We start from the raw sequence: 22,869 nt of genomic DNA on the forward strand, positions 1-22,869 counted from the left end.
TTTTTTTTTTGTTCTGTTTTGAAAGCTGACTTTAAACTCAGTGAGCGATGTGGCTCAGAGAGAGCAAGCCTCTATTTTAAACACCCTGTTTTTTTGCCAGAGGGACCCGATAAGACAATGCCCATTGCTATTGTGAAATAGTCTGTTGAAACTTACTAATTGTGCCAAGTGGAGATTTCAGATATTCAGACCAGTCTGTATTGGAATTTGCCTAATTGTATCTCTCAAGGCCCCATGTTAATCCCGATTCTATTTGTCTCCTGCCTCACACACACACACACACACACACACACCTCCCCCCACGCAGAGTCTCTGTCTCAAGCCTTTTATTAATGTGAGCACTAATAGCATAAAGCTTTCTGCCTCTTAACTGTCTTACCTTTTCTGCCTCTTATGAAGTATCAGAAGGGGGTTCTGGGAACATTTTTGGTACCCTGTTTTTGCAGCTTCTGTAGACGTGCCTTTAACACAGCTAGCACGAGGGCTGTAACCAGTCCATTTGAGCAGCTTCCCTGGAAGCTTAGTGAATACTTGATATTAAATCGGTTTCGTTCTTACTGCTGCTAAATCAGCTAGTTTAAAGTAAGGAAATCTGCAGTTGTACCGACAGACAATGGATGTTAAATCCTGCTTTCCTTGTTTTGGAGCTGAAATTACTGTTGACTGCTGCTTCCTCGAAACCGGAGTCAGCTCTAATGCTGCCCAGCCCATCATGCCTTAGTTCATCGTTCTAGTCCTGCTGAAGAATAGGTGAAAGTCATCCCTTGTCAGCACATACTCAGAAAACAGTTAGCAGTAGCAGGTGCTGAAAACTCGTTCACAATGCAAATTATACCTCAGGTCAGGCTTTAGTGATGCATTTTTAATAACCGGGGGCTCCCGTAGATAAGGACTGCAGGCAAGCCCTGGCTAGTGAAGTGAAAGCACAGGGCTGAGAGAGATCCCTCAGCCCCGTCCATTGGAATTTGCAGCTGCGGTCAGTATTTCCAGGTGCTCTTCTGTTATAACCCTAGCGATGTGGAAAGTAGACCAGGAGTATATGAGACTGTATAAAGCTGAGTTGCAGGCCCATTTTTGGGAAAGGCCTGAAAAATCCTGAAGTTAAATGCCGTCAATGCATTTCCCGTCGCTGTGTCCTCTTTCTCTTTGGCACTGAAGCATTGAAATCTAGGCCAGCAGTTTACATACTCGTTGTGTATGACGTGTCATTGTCAAAATTTGGGGGGAAAATACCTCTATGTATCTCAGGGTGACTTGCAGCAAGCCGAGATAGGAAGAGTCGTCATACGCTTTTCTGTAGGGAGGCAGTTGGTAACTTACTGCCTTCTTCCCCCCGTACGTTTTCTCACCGTTGCTGTGAAATGTTCACAGTTATTCAAAACCATGTAAACCAAGGAAGCTGTGTGTGAACGCATTACAGGCTTCTGCATATCCAGCTCACAGGTTTCTTTCTACCTATGGATCTGTGTCTTTCTTAGCCAGGAATTGTTAGCACGTGGTGCATAGCCGGATATGTTCAAGAAGAAAGCAGGTGGCATGCTTTCTTTGGTGAATATTTCTCCCTTCTTTGAAGTATTTTACCTAATGTTTCTTTCTCTTTCCTTGTGCCCTTTGCTTTGGGAAGCGTAGCTTCATCTTTAGTAGTGGTTGCATTATTTAAAAAGTCACTGTTTTATCGCCGCTGCCTAGCTTTATTTTGTTTATTTTGTTGGATCTTGGGGAAATGTGGGTAAAGACAGGCAACCGCAAATACAAAGCTACTTTTGCTGGCGTAGCTGTGCATCGAGATTTTGGCGGATTTGACTACTGAAAGGGTCATAGGAACAAATACTTAGAATTTCCCTCTGTCTTGTGGGCTAGAAGAGAAGCTCTGAGCCTTTACCATTCTAGAGGCTTGATGCTTTTGGATCCCACTGCAAAGGTTTCAGACATGAGTTGGGTTTTGGGAGCAAATCACAGGCCAAGCGAAATGATCACAACTGATGTTAAAGCACAATTCAATTGTGTCAAATACCACGGCGGAATAATCCTGTGTTAGGAGATCCTCTGTTGATTCTAGTAAGTGATACGTGCCACATCATGTATTTATGAAATAAAAAATGATTCCCAGCACTGCAAGGTACCAGCCACAGAAAAGAGGTTGGAGCCACAAGCTTGTGGCGTCGGCCTGGGATTGCAGTAGACCTGCCTGCCGTGGAGGAGTCCCATTTCAGAAAAGAAAAAGACGAAGATGTGGCATGGGAGCCCTTGGTGGCTGCAGTCACTTTGGATTTCCGATGAGCTGATTTTATTTTCCTGGCCTCCTTGTTATCGACATCCCTGCGCTTGTCTGCCGATGTCTGACGGGCGTATAACCTGCGTGGCTCACTCTAGAGTTTTCTTGGTTTCAAGCAGGGCCACCGTTAGACACGTCGCTTGGTTTTCCTCCCTTGTTCATTGTGCCTTGCTCGGCTCAGTGTCGTGGTTGGGAAAAAAGGCCTGAGGTTTCATTTTGCCTGATGACCTATTGCCCTCCGAGGCCTGGATCTTCTCTTGTTTGTGAGCAGTGGATGTTGCAGTGAAATAAGCACTGCTAAGGGAGGAGTAAGGCATGAATTCTCTTACTGGAAACGCGGTATTAGTTAGGGCAGCTTTTTACAGGAGGCCATGCTCGCAGAAACGTTTTAAGCAGAGCAGGAGCTCTACAGTTGTGACTCGGAGAAGACCCTTGGTGTTCTACAACTGTCCACAGACACGTAACATCTGACACTTGGGTCCTTCCTCAGGTGTGGCCCAGCATAGGTTATTTCTTTTTCCCCTGCCCCGTGGGTGCCTTGGGACCAACCACGCTCAGCCCTGTGCAACAAGGACTCTTCTTGTTGCTGTTCCGAATGCCACTGCATGCCCTCGACTTGGGGCCTGCTTTGAGGTGGTCACTTTGTGAAGCGCAACGGAAGGGTTGGTGGAGGGCAGACTTGCATTCGTTCTCATCCCCTTCCTCCCTGTAGTCTGTGCTGCAGACTCAGAGCTCAGCCTCTGACTTTCTCTTCCTTTCCTGCCAGACCCTGGACGGGCGCATCGTAATACGTAGCCATGCCCGGGTGTCGTCCCTGACGCTTAAGGAAATTCAGTACACAGATGCCGGAGAATATGTATGTACAGCCAGCAACACCATCGGGCAGGACTCCCAAGCCATGTACCTCGAAGTGCAGTGTAAGAAAGGAGGGGAGGGGCTCCTGTCTTCAGAGGGGAACTCTCTTTTTATTTACTTGTCCTCTAGTGAGACTGAAGTGCCCACCGCTACAGAAATGTGAGAGTGGCCCTGTAGACCTGTGCGTCTGCAGTCTGTCGCATTAGGCCACCTGCAGCTGGGTATGGTTTGCGTAGAGGGCACGCGAAGCAGCGCAGCCGGGCGTGAGTTTGTTGGAGACGTAGGTTGCTGCGTGCATACGTGCAAAGGGTGGCACTGGTTGTCTCCAACTGGGGTTTCGTTTGCACTCTACGAAGAATGTGGGCCTGAGATCCCTCGCTGCTCCTGCATTGCAGGCTAGCGGAGGAAGGCAGTGTAGATGCCCCAGTCGTCTTATCCTTTAGCTTGTCGGTGACGCTTCCTAGACGAGCAGACATCATGCTGCCTGCTCATCCTGCCACATTATGGTAGGAGCAAGCGCAAGCTTGGGGACTGAACAGGCTTTCTCCTTACCACCTTCTGGTGTGTGAGAGCACTCTGCCCTTTTCCTGCCTTCAGTTCACTTCCCCACAGTAAAGCATGCCCTAGACAAGGATTCCTCAAAGCCAGGCCGATGGGCCTGCTCTCGGTGGTTTTGCGGCTCACTTTGCTTTCACAAATGTGTCTTTGTTTCAGATGCGCCCAAGCTTCAGGGCCCTGTGGCCGTCTATACCTGGGAAGGGAATCAAGTGAACATCACATGTGAGGTATTTGCTTATCCCAGCGCTGTCATCTCCTGGTTCCGGGATGGTCAGCTGCTTCCTAGCTCAAACTACAGCAACATCAAGATCTACAACACTCCCTCAGCAAGCTACCTGGAGGTAAGCAAAAGCAAGGGAAACAATAAGCAGTCCGGAGGGCTTATGAGGTATTTGGTGAGGTATGTAGCTGAGGCTGAAGGAGTTCAGTGCTGTGTGAGGGCTCCCCCCTCACACAAGAGGCGGGCAGAAAGTTGCCTCTTGTTTCTGGCATATGAGTGCTAAGAGAACCAGGTAGAACCAGATAGAGAAGCTGCCACTTCCTCTTTGCCTTTCTGTCCGCTCCGGTTCTCCACATCGTGGGCAGCCTTCAGAGTGTTGGTGCATTTACTCTGTGGTTGTTTCTCGCCCCAGCAAAATGCAAAGGACATTGGTGGAATGAAAATGGCTTTCTAATCGAAGCACACTCCTTCATTGCTCCCCTCAGGTGACCCCAGACTCTGAAAATGACTTTGGAAACTATAACTGCACTGCAGTGAATCGCATTGGCCAGGAGTCCTCGGAGTTCATCCTCGTGCAGGCAGGTGAGCATCCCAGATGGGTCATAGGCGACCCGAGAGCTGCGGTGACAGACAGAAATTCTTCTCTCATTTGCGTGGCTAGTAACACGCAAGACAAGCGGCTTTCACTTTCTAGGAAACTATTGATGGATTTTTTTCAGTTGGGATAGATGGTGGATAACATGATCCTTGCTGTCTCGGTGCCCCGTGGAAGGGACTTGCAGAGACAGAACGGCATCCCAGGTGCTTTTGCTGCCCTGCTCACGGTGTCCTTTCTGATTAAAGAAAATGTGTAGTATCGGAGAAAGTAATCTCTAGCCTCCTGGAGGAGGGAGAAGATGAAGGCTTCTAGGCTGCGTAAGCCACACTTCTCACAAGCCCTGCAAAGAAGCCTCACGGCTGTGCTCTCTTCCCCCTGTACGTATGAGATGATGAGAAGGATGTTTTAGAGCTTCCTGGTTTTCTGCTTTCTTTCAGCCGCTCGAGCTGGGGCTCCTGGTTGCTCTTCGCCTTCTATATCACTGCTCCTTTCCCTTCCTCCTCCAGATACTCCGTCCTCTCCTTCCATTGACAGAGTGGAGCCCTATTCCAGCACCGCCCAGGTGGAGTTTGACGAGCCTGAAGCTACCGGTGGGGTGCCCATCCTCAAGTACAAAGCAGAGTGGAGGGCTCTGGGCGAGGGAGAATGGCGCTCCCGGTTGTATGATGCAAAAGAAGGTAGGATACCGAAGGAGGATGTTAGCGCCTCTTCTTGCATCTCAAGAGACTCTCCTCTTCTGTAGAAGGAAGTGGCAGAGGAGAGTTTCCTAGCTGTGATTTCAGCACCTCTTTGAGGATCTTGCGAAGCCCGTGGCTATCAGTGTGCCAACAGTACTCTGAAGTCACTCTGCGCAGAGCAGCTGTCTGCTAGCTCATCTGCACCTCCAGACTGGCCTGGCCGTTCGCTTTTTTATGCTAGTGTGATATGCATGCTCAGAACATAAAGTAAGGACCCAGACCAGTGTATTAGCATTGGCTTTGCAGCGACACCTTACATTCCCAGTCACAAATGAGGGCTCCCCTGTGGTATACGTAGCTGACCATAGCTGGATTCCTCGTGTTTGCTTCACTATGCATGTTTCTAAGCGGCCATGTGTTCCTCTGCGGTGGCCAGGGGGTGGGACTCCTGCCTGCTGTGGGAGGGCTGGTCGCAGGTCCTCAGTACTTAATGCTTTTAAGCTTGCCAGCGGCGGCTGAAGGCCGCTTGCCCTTCTCGGTGAAGGAGCGCAGGCTTGGACCCTCCAGCCCAGAGATGGGCGGCTGTGGGGCTGCTCCGTGTGCTGCAGCCAGAGCCGCCTGTGCCAGCGACTACGGAGCTCCCTGGTACAGGCCAGAGGCCAACAACTTGTGTGGTGGCCGGCTCGAGCTCTGCAGCGTTCGCCTCTGTGGCAGTGCCACCGCTGCCCTCACCTGGGTTTCGCACACAGGGATGTGCTAGCTCTGGCCTTTCTCGTTTGTGTGCGTTGCCTCTCTGAGACTGGGCGCAGAAGAGGGCTCCCGTTGCGGGGTGAAAGGGGCGGAATGCGATGGAAACACTGCGTTTAGTGGGAGCTCAGGCCTGAGCCTTTCCCTCTGCTTTTCCTCCCTGTTTCTGCAACAGCCAGTGCGGAGGGCACGATCACCATCACTGGCCTGAAACCTGAGACAACCTACTCGGTGAGACTCTCTGCCGTCAATGGCAAGGGTGTGGGTGAGATTAGCCTGCCATCCGACTTCAAGACACAGCCAGTTCGTAAGTAATGCCAAGAGCTGCCCCTGCTTCTCTGCTGCGCTTTCCTTGCGTCTTTCCAGGGAAAATCTACCATGCATGGATGACACCTCCTTCTCTTGCAGACCTGGCTGCATCCCTTGTTTGTTGCGGTTTTGATTGTAGTGAATATCCGCACTAATTAAACCTCTTCTTTGAAGGTAGGAGGCAGAGGAGCTATCTGCCCTAGTCTGTTCCCTGAGCTACTAGTGTAAGCTTTGTGTTGTCAGACGCTTGGAATTGCGCGTCGGTTGGAGAGGTCGGCAATGTTTTAATAATGCAAACAAGCGGTGTGCTGACAAGTATGTGGTCAGAGAGAGTGCGAAGTCTATTCATTGTTACAAAACAGACTTTTTTCCCCCCAAAGCACAAATCGATAGATTTATCAGAGGAGTGGCCCTGACCTGTGGAAGGAGGCAGGAGGGCAGAGGGGATTTCTCTTTCCTGCGGAGTACTGCCCTCCTGCAGCACACAAGTCCATTTGCAGGGCCTCTCGTCCACTTCACTTAGGCAACCTTCCTCTCCAAAGACAGCATGCTCCGCTGTGGCCTAACACTCCCTCCTAGTAACAACCAGGAAAAGGGAGGCAGGAGTCAAAACGGGAAACTCTTGGGCAGGTGGAAGACAGAGGGGGAAAGGATGAGAAGGGTGGTGGTGGGGAGGATGGACGTGGCGGAAGCAGTGACGGGAGGGCATCGCTTACCATTGTGTGACACCTCACCCCTATCTTTAGGATCCCTGATGAGCACACCGCAACTCCTGGGGTTCTTCCACTCCGTTCCTTTGGCATTTAAGTCTAGTGTCTGCTGTTCTTCCCGCTGTCACACCTGTGCCTCACGTACTTCACAGCTCTTTGGAAACGTAGGAGCATGTAGGACCTTCCCCTCAGCTCAGAGCCGATAATGTGGCTGGCCCATGGATGTGCATGCTCTGAGGCCCTGAGAGCTGTGTCTCGTCTTGATTTGGTCTCCCAACTTCTGCCTTACCAGAGCTGCCGAGCAATGTGGGACAGCACATGGGCCTTGCTGCTTGGAAATCTAGGCCATGCACCACAAGCCAGCCCTCACACGCGATGTGCCCTTGGTTGCGATAACTCCTGCTGCCCGCCCCACTCCCTGGGGCTGCGCTCGCGACGGCCGGTGCGGTGGTTTGCGTTTCCAGCTCCCTGGGCTCTATCTCCTCTTCTCATCTCTTTTACCTTTTTTCTATCTCTGTCTTCTCTTTTTTTGGTCTGTGTTCCATCCATGGAAAAACCGCAGGCATCCCTCATTCACGTAAGTGCCTGTCCGCCTTTCTTTTGCACCCTTCTCTGTTCCTGGAGTGTTCCTGTAACAAACATAGCACTAGCATTTAATCTAGTGATGTTTTCCTCTTGTGGTCCTTAGAAGTAACGTGGTCGGTATTTTCTAACAAGACTGACGCTGGAGTAGCCCTTCTTCTCTGGTTTGCGTGGCTCTGTAGAAAACAGAACTAGGAGTTAACCCCTATTTCTTCATTGTGTAGCATGCAATTCAAATATTCAGCTTGCAGTGCTGTTTGTGATAGTAGCGGTTAGCTCGTTAACCACAGAGCAGAGCAGTAATGGAAGGCTGCATTTAGTAGGAATCGGATCAAAATTTTTCGAATTTGAATAAAACGTCAATACTCGGAAAAAAAATTAGAGAAAGCTTCAGCTATACTGCCAATCTGGTTTAGACTGAGGAGACGAGCAAACTTTGGGAATTTTGACTATTTTCAATGTTGGGAAACAAGCAGAGAAAAACTTCGAAAAATTTGCACACTTTTTCTCTTCTTCCTAATAGTCTTCATTTCTAGTAGCCTGTAGACTGTCTACCGGCAGTTGTGTGGTTTTGCTTCTAAACAAAAAGCAAACAAATATGTTTTAAATGTTAAAGTGCACATTTCGCCGTAGCTGCAGGACCCGAAGCCTGCTTCAGCTCTCTTTCCACAGCTTATGCAAAAGAGCGGACTTAGTGGGTAAGCAGCAGTAGGAGTGGATCGGTAGATGGCTCCTGAGATGCGTCTCAAGAAGAAAATGCACGAGTTGACAGGTGGATAGATAAAATTTTAGAATTGGTAGTCACAGGGTGGATAATAAATGGATTTATCTTACCATTGGGCTCCGTGGTGTGCTCTGAGCCTAGTAACTTCAGCAGAAGTAATTAAGCCCATATATGAAGTCAACTGTACGGTACTTGTTAGGCACATGGTTTGGCAGGCCGTTCTGAACTGACGGCCTCAATAATACGTACGGGAGGTAAAGTCTTAAACATGTGATAAATTTGAGAAATGGGCATAGCGCTGCTGTACAGGACTGTGTGAGAGAAGAGCTGGAGGAGGGCACATCCTTACTAATAACATGTGTAGTCACTACTGTAGGGGCCTTCCACTGCCTTTCCACCCGCAGCAGTCAGGAATTACTAACTCCAAAGCTAGTTAGATGGAGGCAAACAGTGACGTGGTGGCGAAACAGAAGGCAGGCGCTGGCTGAGCACTCCCAAAACTCAGTGGGTTGCTCCCAGTTGCCTGTAAGGGCGCATACCTGCTATCAGAATGCCCCGGAGGGAGAACTTGTGATATGCTTGCCTAAGAAGGTACTGATTGCCCTTCCCCTGCTCACATTCATTTTTCTTTCTTTAGCAAGTGCTGCTGCCCCCACCTCCTGCTTAGCAGAGAGTGAGTATGATGGAAAGAGGTTATCTTTGCTCCTTTTGGCTCTGCATGCATTTCCTCACTGGCTGTGGTGTAGTCTGCCTAACATCCTTCTTCAGCTTTTTTTTTTTTTTTTTTTTTAAATATATATCCTGGAGGAAAACTAAATCTTCAGCTAGAGGAGCTGCAGAAATGCACAGATTTGGTTTTCAAGACAGACAGAAAAGCCACAGATTGCACCCAAATGCTGTGGCCTAGTGGGAGGAGAGGTTGAGGGCTTGCTGGAGGGAGGGATCAGGCTTCGGTGGAAGTCCGAGCGGGACTACTAAAGTGAATGGCTTGTATCTCTTTTATCTGCATCATCAGATGGAAGCAGCCAGCCATCCAAGGGGCTGTTTCTGCTCTCCCCTCACATGAGCAGCACTGATGGCAGCATAGAAGAGGAAAATGAATTAGCCAAAGGCGTTTAATTTACCCCACTCTGCAACTGTAGTATTGCTCTGCTCTGCCCCATTTGGAATATGTCACAAGCTTTTTATCTTGGAGAATGCTGCCTACTACTGTAGTAGAGAAGTCCCTTATAGCTGTCTCAGTTATTCTGCATTCTCTGTGTGCCTCTTGGAAATATTTGTATTCATCCCTTGTGCTTCTCTCCTCATGGTCCTAGAAGTTGATGCTTGTATAGCCTGCCCTTCTTCTTGAGAGTGGAGGAGTGCTTAGTAGTGTTACTAAGGAGCTTTCAGCCTAAAAATAGGTAAAATAGGTATTCACAAAAACCTTATTTCTCTTTGCTTTAGTACTTTTTCTAATGCCCGTCTCTGAGGTGAGGAACATGTTTTTTCTTTTTTCTTTCTTTTTTTTTTTTTTCTTTTGGCAAAGCAAAGAAACAGTCGTCTGTCTTTTCCCAATTCTGCTTCCTGTTTCTTTTGTCAAAGTATTGGCTTACAGGAAGGCAGAGGAGATTATGAATGCCAAGTACAGAGGAATTTAGCTGGTGGCCATGCACAAGTAGCAGAATCGAGGGTATTCCCTTAAAGCTAAGCACTTGTACGTGGTGCTTGCCTTTTGAACCCCCTGTTCTCTCTGTCCATCTACGTGACTAGAAAGAGAAGGTCAGAGTAGATACTTGGTCTCATCTTAGTGACATTCCTATCTGTTTTGCTACCAGAGCAGCTCAGAAAGTGTCTTCCTCTAGGTCATCAACATCCGGGAATAGGGGATGAATTAACCCATCAGCGAGGGTGCTTGGACTCTTAAGATCTCTTTCCTTTGTCCCCCCAGCCATGTCCTGGCCTGCGTTTTCATGGAGGCAAGGAAGCGCTGTATATCTGGAGGGTAGCTTCTCATTACTCCTTGCTCCCATCTTTTTTGTAGCTGCGTCTGCGTAGAGCTAGGGAAAGGGGGCCTCCTAGAAATTGCAGTGCTTAACGGCTAGGAGGAGGTTTCAAGTGAACCAAAGTTGTTATCTGGGACCAAATTAGGCAGAAATGCTGTAGCTGTTCGTGAAATTGCGTTTAGAGCGGTAAAGCACTGGTGGGTGAAGTCCTCTGTGAGGACTGTTGGAGCGGAGGCTTCCTGTAAGCAGGATCCCCGCAGCTCAGGCTTACTGCTCTGTGATCTAGAATGGTCTGCAGTGGGTGACCGAGTTCTCCCCATGGAGCACGGGGAGCAGCACAGTCAGCTCTTCAGGTAATAGACATCAGGTATATGCAGTATATATGCCAGGTGTTGCATATACCTGAGGTCTCTTAGCTGATGCAGTATACCAGGACAATAGACTTGAGGTAATAGACAGGTGATAGGGATTCATTGATCGGTGCTCTCACTCCCTCCTCATTAGACCCCCCCCCCTCCCCCCCGTTTTTCTTCCTGTAGCCCCTGCTCCCATCTCTCGTTCCTTTTTCATCCTATGCTCACCCTTACCCGTCCAATCTATCTTCCATCTTTCCATGGCAATTCAGCCTCTTACTGGATCTGAAAGCACAGAGCCACCAAGTGAGTAGATGGCAACTGCTCCCCTTTGTTGCTGAGTGCTACTTGTCACGCTTGTACCCCTTCTACTGAGGCAATTAAAGCACCCTACCATGTTATTCTGCTGTCTGTTAAGCAGCAATCTGGCCGTAAGGGGTTGTGTGGTGAGCATGTAGGCGTTTAAGAGCCTGGCATGGTACTGCCGCTCTTCCTCCTCCCGTTGTCCTACCAAGCATATGGTAGAAGCAATGGTAGAAGATACACAGAAGGAGGAAGGAAAAGGGGCGGGCGAGGAAGAGAAGTTAAATGATTGTTTCCAAAAGGAACATTTTCCTTATTAATATTCGTGAATGATTTTAAACTCAAAGCTGCCTTTGTACAAGGACATGGACTGGATATTGTGTTGATATCCCGCCTAACTATTTCCTCTAGATTTAGGGAGTGAAACACAGTTGATATTGGACAAACGATGTAAATGAAGACTGTCGTGAGGAAGTAGACTATCTTACAGGGGAAAGGTCTGCAGGAGGAAGGGAGGATTACCTCGTCGTACCAGTGGAGCTCTCCCTGTGCTCATAGTGTAGGAGTGCGGGAGATTTCTAGTAGGTCGGCTCATGCACAAAGCAAGCAAGTGATTTGCAACACAGTCCTGGACGATGATGCAAAACAGGTCAGGAAGACGTAGGCTTCCTTGTACACGGGTGTGCTTTGTGCAACTAATCACTGCTAGAAACCCAAATGCCTTTCCAGGGATGTGCAGAGATTCAAGGTGTGTCATTATGTCAATATGGTCTTGGAGATAAGGCCCTGTTTACTTGCAGTGGGTTAGAAGATAGAGGCCGACACCTCTCACCAGAAAATGCTAACAGCATGAAGCATGTGACTCTGGGCCTGGGGCAGAGCAGGAGAGGAGAGTGCCGGAACAGTACTGCACGCTCTGTGATGACACGTTACAGGAAATGTCCCTTTATTTGCCTGTGACCCCAGCCAACACTTTCCTTCTTGCGGTATTTTTCAGGTATGCGACATGCAGAATTTTACTTCTTACCATTTCTGTTTCAGCAGTGATTCTGTACTGCTGAGGACGACTCTTCGTTCGAACGGTGATTTGGGGGTGGGATAGAGAGGGGAGAGAAAAGACAAGGATGGCAACGAGCAGCTCTCCTCATTTTTCTTATTTCATCGCTTACTTTTCAGACGTATTTCATACTTTAACAGCAAGTAGGGACTCTCATTGTGTTGGTTCACATCTGTGGGAATAGGAGATACCTGCCTGTAAGAGAAAACGCTGTGTTCGTGTTTTGTGCAACACACTCTGTATTTCTTTAAAAAAAAAAAAAGTGCCTTTCGACCCAGAAAAGATAGTGAAAGCTTAAAAACTACTTTTTCCACGCCTCTTATTTATTTATTCGTTGGTTCATTTCAGTTGTAAACCTTTCCAGTTTCAGCTGTGGCAAAGCTCAGGTTTTTAAGCTGAATGGAGGCAAATTTGGCCTTTCACTGACTCATTATTTGTATGTATGATTTCTTTCTATAAGTAGTGGATGCATTTGTTCCTATTCAGAGTTATCCTGCAGTATATTCAGGTGCTACAGTCAGCGGTGGGAAATGGGCACTGGGTTGGATGGAGCTCGTGCACTTTCAGTGGTAACTGTTAGACTGATCAAAGGCCGTAGCAACTGTGGGATCCATAGCTCTGTCCTTGGGAATGTTTACACACGGTAGGTTTTCACATTTCCCAGTCGTTACGCTCGTTAACATCTCGGAAGATGTTTGTTCCTGCAGAAGGGAGACCACTTCAGAACGGAAGACCGCAATTGCTCCTCCCGGAGCCCTGTGGACTGGAATGTGGAGCACCTCACCTCTGCTGCCGGGCTCGGCTGTGAATAACATGCTTTGCCTTTGTCCTCCGACAGTCTTGTACGCAGCGCTCCTGTGGATCCCCTCAGCTGGCCAAGTTCTGGCGCCCAGCCCGTGCTCCCAGTAACTTGTGTTTCTTCCTTGTCGTGGTGTTAACACAGCGCGATGCCGCTGCGCCCAGCGCTCGCGGGACTGGAACTCGGTGCTCTCTCTGGCTTAATATTCTTCTCTTTCCAGGCAACCTGGCTGTCTCCCCAGTGTTTCTGATATGTGCTGGCCTATTTACTTTTGTTTCTGTTTGACTTGGTCTGTAATTCTGTTGCTGGTTTTTCCCTTGCCCATTGTTCACATCCGTTTTTTAATTTTTTGTATTTTCCATGTGACCTCCTCCACTTTCCTTTCAACCAATCATGTGCGTGCGTATCATGTGACTTTGTCATGTGGCTTGCATGGTGCTGATGATGTCGTCCACGCTGGTGAACAGAAGGTAAAACACTTTGTTCTGCTTGATTGGCTACCCCTGGGGGGAGGATCCCCTCGGCCCGGCACTGAGGGGCCTCCGAGCGCTGGGCTCCCCTCAGAGCCGCCTGCCAGCCGCTGGAGAGCCCGCTCAGCCCCGTCTGCATGCGACACGCTAAGCTCCGGGCTGCTCTGCAGAGCTCCAAGAAGCCTTAAGCTTGGGGGAGAAGAAGGACCAAACGAATGTGGCTCAATCACTTGCTTCTCTCATTGCCAGAATCCAGCAGTCCGTGCCATAGTAACGACCTAGACGCCTGTGTGCCCTTACAAGTGGTGGGCAGCCCCCTTTTTTCTCTTTCAAGGGACCAGTGTGCCAGCTTCAGACTGCTAGTCCATGTGAAGGGCACTCGGGTGGTGTAAACCACCATATATGCCTTCTGTTGCCTACGCCACCTTTCCACGTTGCCCTTGCCAATTCAGTTCTTCTAAAGGTACTCTTTCTGCAGCTAGGCATTTGAGTAGCCTACCACAAGGATCAGAAGATCCGTTTCTCCGCAACTTAGTCATGAGCGGGAATGTCCTGCTGTGATTTAAGAAAGAACTTTCTCTAGCATGAGTAAAGCTTGAACGTCGCTAGAGTGGGAATTGTGTTTTTATGAAGTAACACGTGTGTTGACATACTCAGAGTACATGATGAGGAGCAATATTTCACGCTGTTTGCATCAGATCTCCTGTTTCACGTCTCTTGCCAGAGCATCTGAATTCCTCCCACACAGTATCTGTTAGGCAGGCGGGGGAATCTCTCTCTCAAGATCCAAAACGCCTTTAACAGTAACAGTCGTGGTAGCTGCCGAGCTGCAGGCAATCAAGGAGCAAAAGACTGGCCCTTGCAACCTACGGAGAAGAGATTACTCTCCAAGTAAAGCTTGTGGTCGTGAAAAAAAAAAAAAATCCGTAACACTGATTTTTTGGAATATTGAATATACTTTGATTGGTTTTGAATATTTCATATTCTGTACTTACCCTAAAGCACGGGGGAAAGGCCCTGCCGGTTTTGCCTCTGCAAGTAAGCAAGTCACCTTGAAGCCCAGAAAGCAACTGGCTTTTTTGCCCGCTCTTTTCCTTTTGATCTGTTCTGAAATGGCCTTCTTGTCTTGTATCACCTGCAGGAAAGGATTCGGGCTGGGTTTTGCCGGGACAAACAAAACTAACACCAGTAACCTTCCCACAGGACTGCATGCATGGAAGCAGCCCCTTCTCCCCGGGTCTCCCCCTCTCTGAAAGCTGGCTGGGTGACATCCGGGAGGAGCAGAGACTTGGCCGTCTTGTCTTGCATGTCCTTTTTGTTCCTCTTCCCTAGTTTTGGTTGTTGGTGTTTGCTTCTCTCGTGTGCATTCTGGAGCTTCTCTTTCTATTCTTTCACACCCTTGTGTATTTACCGCTCATGGAGACTTCGCATAGGCGTGACTTCTGTTTCTTTCAAGTTGTGACAGTAGGTCACGACCTAGTCCTCTTTACATGGTGGTCAAAGACTGCAGAAATCAGCCTCTCCCTTGCTTACGTGTTCCACGTAAATTACAGTGGAGTGCAGTTGTATTTCCTAAGGACAGCGAGGATGCAGGATCTTTTCCAGCAGTGGAGTTGCTTTTCAAAGAGCAGGCTGCTGGAACATGTTAGCTGGGAGGCATAAAGAGAGGTGGTAGGACATCTCCGTCATCTGCACTGCTCGTGCTGCTGGGGTTTAGCAGCATGCCTGCAGTGTCCCGGGCCTAGGGAACAGTTTGTGTTGCTCTCCCGTATTCTCTTCTCAGCTCCAGTTTTTTCCCTGCAGCTGTATCCAGCTCTGCTACATGGGACTATCTGTGAAAAACAGATGGCTAAAAACAAGGAATTTCTTGTAAAATCTCAAGCGAGTCAGTCTAGTATTAGGTCGAGGAAGTGCAGTACTGCTTTGCCAGAAGGCTCCAGGGAGATTTAATGCTAGCTTATTCCCAGCTGGGCGATGGCAGGGTGACACCTTCGGAGGGAGCACCCTCTTGGAGCTCCAAGTCGGGTGCCTTTCAAAATACAGGCTTTCCTGAGCCTTCTTCAGTTGGGCTCTAGAGGGAAAGATTGGTCAAAAGTAGTTGAAGTTGGGAAAAATGGTATCGCACCATGCATATCGATAAAACCTTCTTGGAGATAAAGCACGCATTTGATTTATTTTCACTGTCTTTGGTGCAAGAAAGGCCCATGGGGGAAACTCAAATCGAGGGAAAGTGGCCTAGCTCTAGCAAAGGCCGCAAAATAGCGCAAGCCTGCAAACTTTCTCTCTCCGCGTGGAAACCTTCCCATCTCTCCAGCCAAGTAAAGTGTGTGGGTGGCATTTTAACTTGCTTGATTCCTCCCACCCTCCGGCAAGTTCCACCTGCCATTACACTACTCTTGTTGCTGGCCTGAATAAGGGTCGTGCTCTCCTCATGGGACAGTGCGTAGTCAGAGCACCATTCGATGGGTGTCCTGGGTAACACGTGTTTGCTCGACTTCAGCACCGTATGATGGAAGCAAAAGATCCTGCATTCCTCCTCCTGCAGCGGAACGAATTCTGAGCAGGTCAGTGTTTGTAAAACAGTTTTCCAGGGCACGTCTGACTGTCTTGGAGTTCTGTGCTCGCAGTAACTCGATGAGCATCATCACAAGGAGGATTCTTTAAGGATCCCAAGCTGTGTGGTTGCAACATGCAGATTTCTGCAATGTGTCTAGCGGCTCAGTGTAAATGGGAGACCCCCAGGCATGTAAGCCTCCTTTGTAATGCACTTTGGCCTTTCCAGCTCCCTTCCTGTAGGGAGGATGCATGTTCTGTGAGCATGAATTTCTTCTCTAACCTGACGACCTTTTTCCTCTAGCTACTGACCGTTGACTCATGATAGGAATGCTGCTTCTGCTGGACTAAACTTCTCCCGCTAAACTTCTTCCTCCTTTTATTAAAATTACATACTAACCCATTTTTATTTTACAGCCCTATATCCGGATTACATGTGCCCGTTTTAGGGAAATGCTTTGTATTCTTGAGAGAAAGCTGCAAAGCAACATGTACGTGGGCCTGCACTGCCACACTCGCTGTTTTACAGGAGTGGTCTGTGTTTTCTCTTTGGGGGACTCTTTCTGCAAGGAGAGGCACATTAAGTACTAGCCTTGATGCTGAATTTGGGGAAAAAAAAATGTTCTGGCCTGTGTCAGTTAAGAGGGCAAACTCTATGATTAGTCTCTCCCTACCGCTACAGGATCTCTTTATCTATTAGTAATTGTCTCTCTGTGGAGTTGAGTATGGGAAAGAGTATGAAGAAGATACTGGTCTTCTACCTTGGAAGTATTACCAAAGTCTGCCGGATGCACAGCTACACGAGGTCGGAATTGAGCATTGCTGCTCTGGAGTATTTCGGCCACCTAGGGTGGCTCAGTGCACAGCAAAAGCCGCAAGGCAGGAACACTCTCAGGTATTACTGAGAGCTGGGGTCTTCAGTGGAGAGAGACACAACCAGACATTCGCTCTGCGTTTGTTTAATTATTGGCTAATAGTCCTGATGTAATTATTTCAATAATAGCTTCTCCAGCTTGAATTTTTAGTGGTAGTTAACATTTAATTCTTAGTCCGTGACGGTGTTTACCTTCTTGGCATTCAGAATTCCTGGAGCAATTGATCCTGGAAAGAGATTTGCAAGCATATGGCCTTGATAAGCTTGTGGTAGACAAAATATCTCTTCATCAAATTCATTGGTCATCAGTCTTTGGTGACTCATGACATTCTCTGTCCTTTCCTGGGACATGACACGTGGCCCTGTGTTCTCTGAATCGGCCCCACTCCGGTGGAGTGCAGAGTAGCTCTAGTAACACAAACACAAAAGCCATCTCCTGCGTGCTCGCAGTTTCAGAGCACACTGGAGATCCGCGCAGGAGCAGCTCCGGGGTCACCTTACAAGGTAACAACGTTGTTACATTTGTTTTTTCATGGTTCTGTCCCTCGGGAAGCTTTTGCAGGGTAGAAAGAAGCTCGTGAGTGTCCGCTCCTGCTGTCTTGGGAGTCTTCAGATGAGGATGTAGGCAGACGCAAGGGATTGGAAAGGAAAATTCAGATTCCAAGAAAGGGGCGTTCAGTCTCTGTATCTTCAGGAAAACAGAGTGCACTGTGAAATGACAGACATGTGTGTGTCAAGCCAAAGAACTTCGTATATGCATGGGATTGTAATTACCTTCTTGGAGCACCTGGTACGTTAGCCAGAGCGTGTGCCAACCTGCAAGGAAATCAGGCTAGACCCTCGTGCCTTATTCATTGCTGTTTCACCAAAAAACAAAACAAAACAAGAAAACCTACTTGATTTCTTTTTATCTAGGGGCGTGGGAGAGGGGGCAGAAGAACTTTGGGTTGAAACTGCTTCTGAAGATGACCATTGAAAGATATGGAAAGATGAACATTTTCCATCGTAGCAAAACTGCATATGCTTTCCATTAGCAGCTGAATGACAGGATGGGTTTAGGATTGAGAACCCTTTTGGGATTGAAAGGAGCTCCTAACTGCCCATGGATAAAGGTAGCTGCTAGAATATACGGTTTGTCTTAGTGTAACTGTAGGCTCAGTGTTTCCCTACGCTTTCAGAGAAACACAACCGCACCAAGTATTACAGTGCTCTACTCCAGGCAGCAGCCTGAGCTTTTAAGTCACAGATAGCTGGCATTTCAGGGTACTGGTCGAGTGTTCCATTTGATATGGTCAGGCTTTTCAGTTCTAAATGTTAGCATTTCAGCGCCTTGGTGTTGTTCTTGCGTGGGTACGTTCAGAGTTGGATCATCATTCAACTGCCTTTGGCAGACTTCTGGATTATGCTGACACATAGAAGAACAGCCACTGTCCACATCAGAAGGAGCACTGCAAGCGAAGACAGGTGCTTTAGCAGAGCTGCAAATTGCTCTGAACTAGAGTGGGAGAGCACCACCAGACCCGTGCAACAGTTTGGAGCCCCCGGATTTGGGAAGCGTATTGGAATTCGGGGTGCCCAGCAGAGCACAACATGGGCACGTTAAATCTTCAAAATGACATTTGGTTTCCTGAAAAATGACTTTGCTCTGGCAGTTAGTCCTGCATTGGAGCTACAAGGCATTGGAGCTGCTCAGATGGCCGAAGATGTAGATAGTCGTGTAGCAGTGTTTCTATTTAACAGCTGCGGAGTAGCTTCCAAGTAAACGGCTCAGTTTGCGAGGGCAAATGGCATTGGTGGGTGGTTTGCTTATTCTGGGTCCCAACTTCCAGGCCGAAGTGAGACAGCCCTAGCTTTTTTCTTTAGTGGTGCATCTTCAGAAAGGATAGCAAAACATGAACGATGCTGAAGAAAAGGCTGGCATTTAGCATGGAGTGAAAATGGAATGAGCTATAGGGTCCGGCGGGACCACCTTTATTTATTTAGGTGTAATTTTTGCTGGCATTTTGGGATCCCCCATTTGAGCACTGCTCATAAGACACAGACTTTCCCAGAAAGAATCCTACACTGGAGATGCAGTATTTAGCATGAAGGAGAAGTCACTGCCTATGCTTTCTTAGGAGTGCGGATTCAGAAAGCAGGGCGTAGTAGAACAAAGGAGAGGGAGTTAAACATGTGGTTTTTTGCCCATCTTATGTCGAGAAAAATGCTACGGCTTGAGATTTCTGATTTCACAGACCCAGCGCTCCGTGTAAAACCACCAGTGGTGGCAAGTTTGCACTGCAGAGTTTTGTTCTGTCTTTTTGTCCCAGTCCTGTTTTGTCCCCTCGTCGCTCCGTGGGCCTTCTTCGTGAGCCCTGCTCATGAACATATTCTTGTTCCCTTTGGAGTGTGTGTGCGCTGTGTCCTTTTGGCTCACAGAAGTGAGTTCCCAGGGGGAGCAGGAGAAGGACAGCTCCTTGCTTCTTTCTCTCGGCAGCTGCAAGGAGCAGCAGTATGAGCTGTGGTCAACGCTCCTCAGTGGGGAGGCTGTTCCGAGCTGTCTGGCATGTGCTCCCGCTGCCGCCAGGGTTTCAAGTTGCATCGCACGGGTCTGTTAGGCTAGCGAGAAATAGCTGCCTTCTCGTTTTGCGATGCGTGATGGTAATTTTCTCTCTAGTGCTCGTTCATTAGGCCTCCGGCAAGCGACAGTGTAGTGCCGTTGTCTGCTGGCTTTCTCAACCTGTGCTAGGGAGATGAGACAGAAACGTCCTCACAGGAAGTATCTTCAGGGTGGTTTTGGTGGTTTGTTGCGATTGTTCCTTAACACCAATCGTTACTGATAAATGGTTCCTTCTTGCCCTTCCGTAAAATGGAACAAAGCAAGCACCCCAACTCAGCGTGAAGGTTAGCGGAACCTGAACTGTCTGTCCTTTTGGGCACAGAGTTGTTCTTTTACCATTTGGATTTCTTTCACAGTGAGTTCACAGGTTTCAAAGCACTTTGGAACCAACTGATCCCAGGGGTAGAAAGCATATGTCTTCAGTAATACAACATGCTGCAGTATGTCTGCAAGGAAACTTTTAAAATACATGGACAAGATGTCTGTGTCTTTATTTCTAATTTATATATATTAACCCCCACAAATACTTTCGTCACTAGACACGCATAATGTACTGAGTCGGAGTGGAGCTGACATGCTGGTGGCACAGTCTAATGAACCATTTTTGCCCATTTTGATTACTGCCTCTGTCCTCCTAATGAAGTTGTTGAACGATTAACCATAAATCCACCATTATTTCAGGGGAACCCAGTGCACCCAAACTGGAAGGTCAGATGGGCGAAGATGGAAACTCCATTAAAGTGAATGTTATCAAGCAGGATGATGGTGGCTCCCCAATTAGACATTACCTGATCAAATACAAAGCTGTAAGTATGCCTGACACTCAAGCCCGATTGTATTTAGCCTCTTCCATACTCAGGCTTCATTGTACAGGCCACTGCCACAGCAGACAACCCTAAAGCAAAGAAAGTGCAGGTAGGTCAGTTCCAGAAAGTATGCCAAGCAGATGGGATGGTCATGGCCAGGAGAAGAGGCGTAACATGAAAAGGAGCGACATCCCAAATCTTTTGCCTCGTTTGCCTTTTCCTTGGCTTTGGTTATGAAAGACTGGTCCGCTGTGGTAAGCATCTCCAGCAGAGGAGATGTGTGCCTGTTGCAGTTGCCTGCACATCGTGTACTGCAGAAACAAGAATACCAGCAACAATTAGAATTGCCTGGGATCAGAGCCTCCCAGTAGCGAGCGTTGTTGGACTGGAGACACACGTCTAACGGCAACGTGGCGTTCCAGTTGTCGTATTTTATTGCATAGTGGATGTTTCAGTAACTGCATCATTCTGCAGATGATAGAATAAGAGATCCAATAAGAGAATGAAAGACTGAGTAAGAGAGCAAAGGTATTTTGCAGAGACGCAGGTAAGGTAAAAGGGTCCATATCTATGGCCGTATGGCAGATTCTATTTGAAGCAAGTCATTCTGGCCTAAGTAAACAAGAGCTCATTGCCGTGAGCTAAACACCCCTTGTTTTGTGTTAGTTGGCATTGGCTTTTGTTCCTACCCCAGCAAATAACTTAAGCAGTCTCTCGCACCGGGTGTTTATTTAACACGTCCTTGAGTAATGCACTCTTCGCAGAAGGTCCCTGAAAATCCAGAGACCCTTAGAGCAATGGGAAGAATTGCAAGAAATGACTGAAGCTTTGTTCTATTGTCTGTTCGTTTTGTCTCAGCATTAATACACCTGGGGCAGCCCAGCTACACCACTGTTTTTTACTAAAACATGGATGCTTCCCGGCTATTAAGAGAGCAGGCACGCTTTTGTGCCTGGTAGCTCATGAAGTACTTCTCTAGTGGCTATTAGATAATTGTTTCTTTCTATACTGGAAAAAAAAAAAAAAAACCCTGAAGGTCACAGAGCAAGCTTTACCCTATGGTCAGGAAATGACAAGATTTTTGATAAAAGAGATAATTGTTGCTTACCCTCCTTTTGGGCTTCTCTGGTGGCTTGCTCAGAGCTCCCCAGGGGAGGTTCTTCAGACTTTCTAAAGGGCAATCGAGTGTGACCCAACTGCAAATCCTAGTGGAGACGGAGGAGCCTGCTAGTGCGTTCTAGTCCCATCTAGAGGTCTGGGAGCCTGGAAGAGTTAAGGGCAGGACCTTCAGAGGTTAGCTCGCCGTCACCCTCATCTCCGAGCGGACTGACTTGGTGCCATGTGTTCCACAGAAGCACTCTTCGGAGTGGAAACCGGAGATCAGACTTCCCTCGGGCAGCGACCACGTCATGCTCAAGTCCCTGGACTGGAACGCAGAGTACGAGGTCTACGTGATAGCCGAAAACCAGCAAGGGAAGTCCAAGCCCGCGCACTATGCTTTCCGAACGTCTGCTCAGCCTACTGTCATTCCAGGTATGATGGCCACTAGCTTTACCATTGTGTTCTGCTTCCAATTAATGCAACAGTGCTGCAGCCCTCAATGTGCCTGAGTAAACCCAGACAACTTGCTTGCTTAAAGCCATTATCATAATTGGTTACCCATCCAGAGCTTAGTTCTGCCGTGTACATACCTGTACTACAGTCCGTGTTACAGTATGTACAGCATTACAAGGACGCTGATGAGAATGGTACGTGCCAAATCTTGCCTCACTGTTTACAAGGAACGCTGGCTCTTTGTATCACAGTGGCAGGATTGCCCAATGCGAAAAGCAGCAGGCAGAAAGCACTTTTTGAAAACGGGAAGAGGGCTTTCTGGTTCAAAGCAAAGCGAAGAGAGAGCGTTCAGATCTCTGAGGCGATGCTTTTCGCAATGCAGGTTTCCCTTCCAAATCTGCTTTGAGCTTGCTTACTGCCCCTTTGTCCAGCCAGTTCAGTCCTTGCAGGCAGAGCTCGGGAAGGGAGGAATTTAAGATCTTCATGGAGGATTTTTATGGAATGAAATGGGCATCGGATGAAAGCAATTCTGAAAAGAGCCTCGCTTAAACATTGCATGGCCCAGTAGGGAGAAAGAACCAGACAGCATCAGTGTCTTGCTGGAAGCTATTTCAGACAGACTTCACCTATTAAGGGGCTCTCCTTAAAAAGCAAGGCACAAGTATAGCGGTGAGAAAAACCCAATTTGAAAGCTGCTGAGTTGGTCAGTCAGCAAAGCCAGTCCCTCCCCGCAGAGCCAGACTTAGGCATACACATACCAAGATTGGTGTTGACAGTCCGTGTCAAAGGGAGAGATTTGATTTCACGCTGTCCTCCAGATGCTTAACGGCAAGTCCTGCGTTTTTCCTCAAAACAGCTAAAATGTTTTCGCAGTCTTTCCCTTGCGCTGAAACATCAATCCTTGGTCTGCTTCCCTTGGCCTCTGCATTCCCTCCTTCTTCCCTCTCTGAAGGTTGAAGCTGAGGGCTTTTGCTGGATGCATGTTGAAATTCTACTCGATTCAATCACATAACAAAGCGTCCATAGAGTGACCTAGGTACTTGGACGTGAAAATATGTCTGGCAGGGACGGGGGGGGACGTGGGGCACGAGAGATTTGGAGATGTGTTTTGTAACAAGGCTCTCGTCCTGGATGAAAGGACCTTCAGTAACACATTAAACAACTTACATTCTGACGTGCATTTTCACCAGCTCTAATACTTACTACTGTCACCTCTTTGAAGGACAACTGTAACTGATGTGTTGGTGGTGGGAAGGTAAGG

The 22,869-nt window shown here is 48.1% G+C and overlaps 1 protein-coding gene across 8 annotated transcripts in view; it reads left to right on the top strand.

Annotated features, from left to right (window-relative positions):
* Window positions 1–22,869, top strand: part of NCAM1 (neural cell adhesion molecule 1) — an 81,579-nt gene that overhangs the window by 46,274 nt on the left and 12,436 nt on the right. For 3 of the 8 annotated variants that reach the window (XM_026041010.1, XM_026041005.1, XM_026041008.1), the window contains exons 10-18: window positions 3,042–3,192; window positions 3,845–4,029; window positions 4,394–4,490; window positions 5,013–5,183; window positions 6,106–6,237; window positions 7,512–7,526; window positions 8,844–8,846; window positions 19,930–20,054; window positions 21,407–21,587. In XM_026041010.1, coding sequence (XP_025896795.1) covers window positions 3,042–3,192; window positions 3,845–4,029; window positions 4,394–4,490; window positions 5,013–5,183; window positions 6,106–6,237; window positions 7,512–7,526; window positions 8,844–8,846; window positions 19,930–20,054; window positions 21,407–21,587 — 1,060 coding nt within the window. The remainder of the gene's footprint in view (window positions 1–3,041; window positions 3,193–3,844; window positions 4,030–4,393; window positions 4,491–5,012; window positions 5,184–6,105; window positions 6,238–7,511; window positions 7,527–8,843; window positions 8,847–19,929; window positions 20,055–21,406; window positions 21,588–22,869) is intronic. The other 5 variants (XM_026041013.1, XM_026041009.1, XM_026041012.1 and 2 more) reach the window with 2 other exon arrangements.

This window comes from Nothoprocta perdicaria, unplaced genomic scaffold (genome assembly GCF_003342845.1).
Source record: "Nothoprocta perdicaria isolate Ctin4 unplaced genomic scaffold, notPer1 scaffold_275, whole genome shotgun sequence".
NCBI lineage: Eukaryota > Metazoa > Chordata > Aves > Tinamiformes > Tinamidae > Nothoprocta > Nothoprocta perdicaria.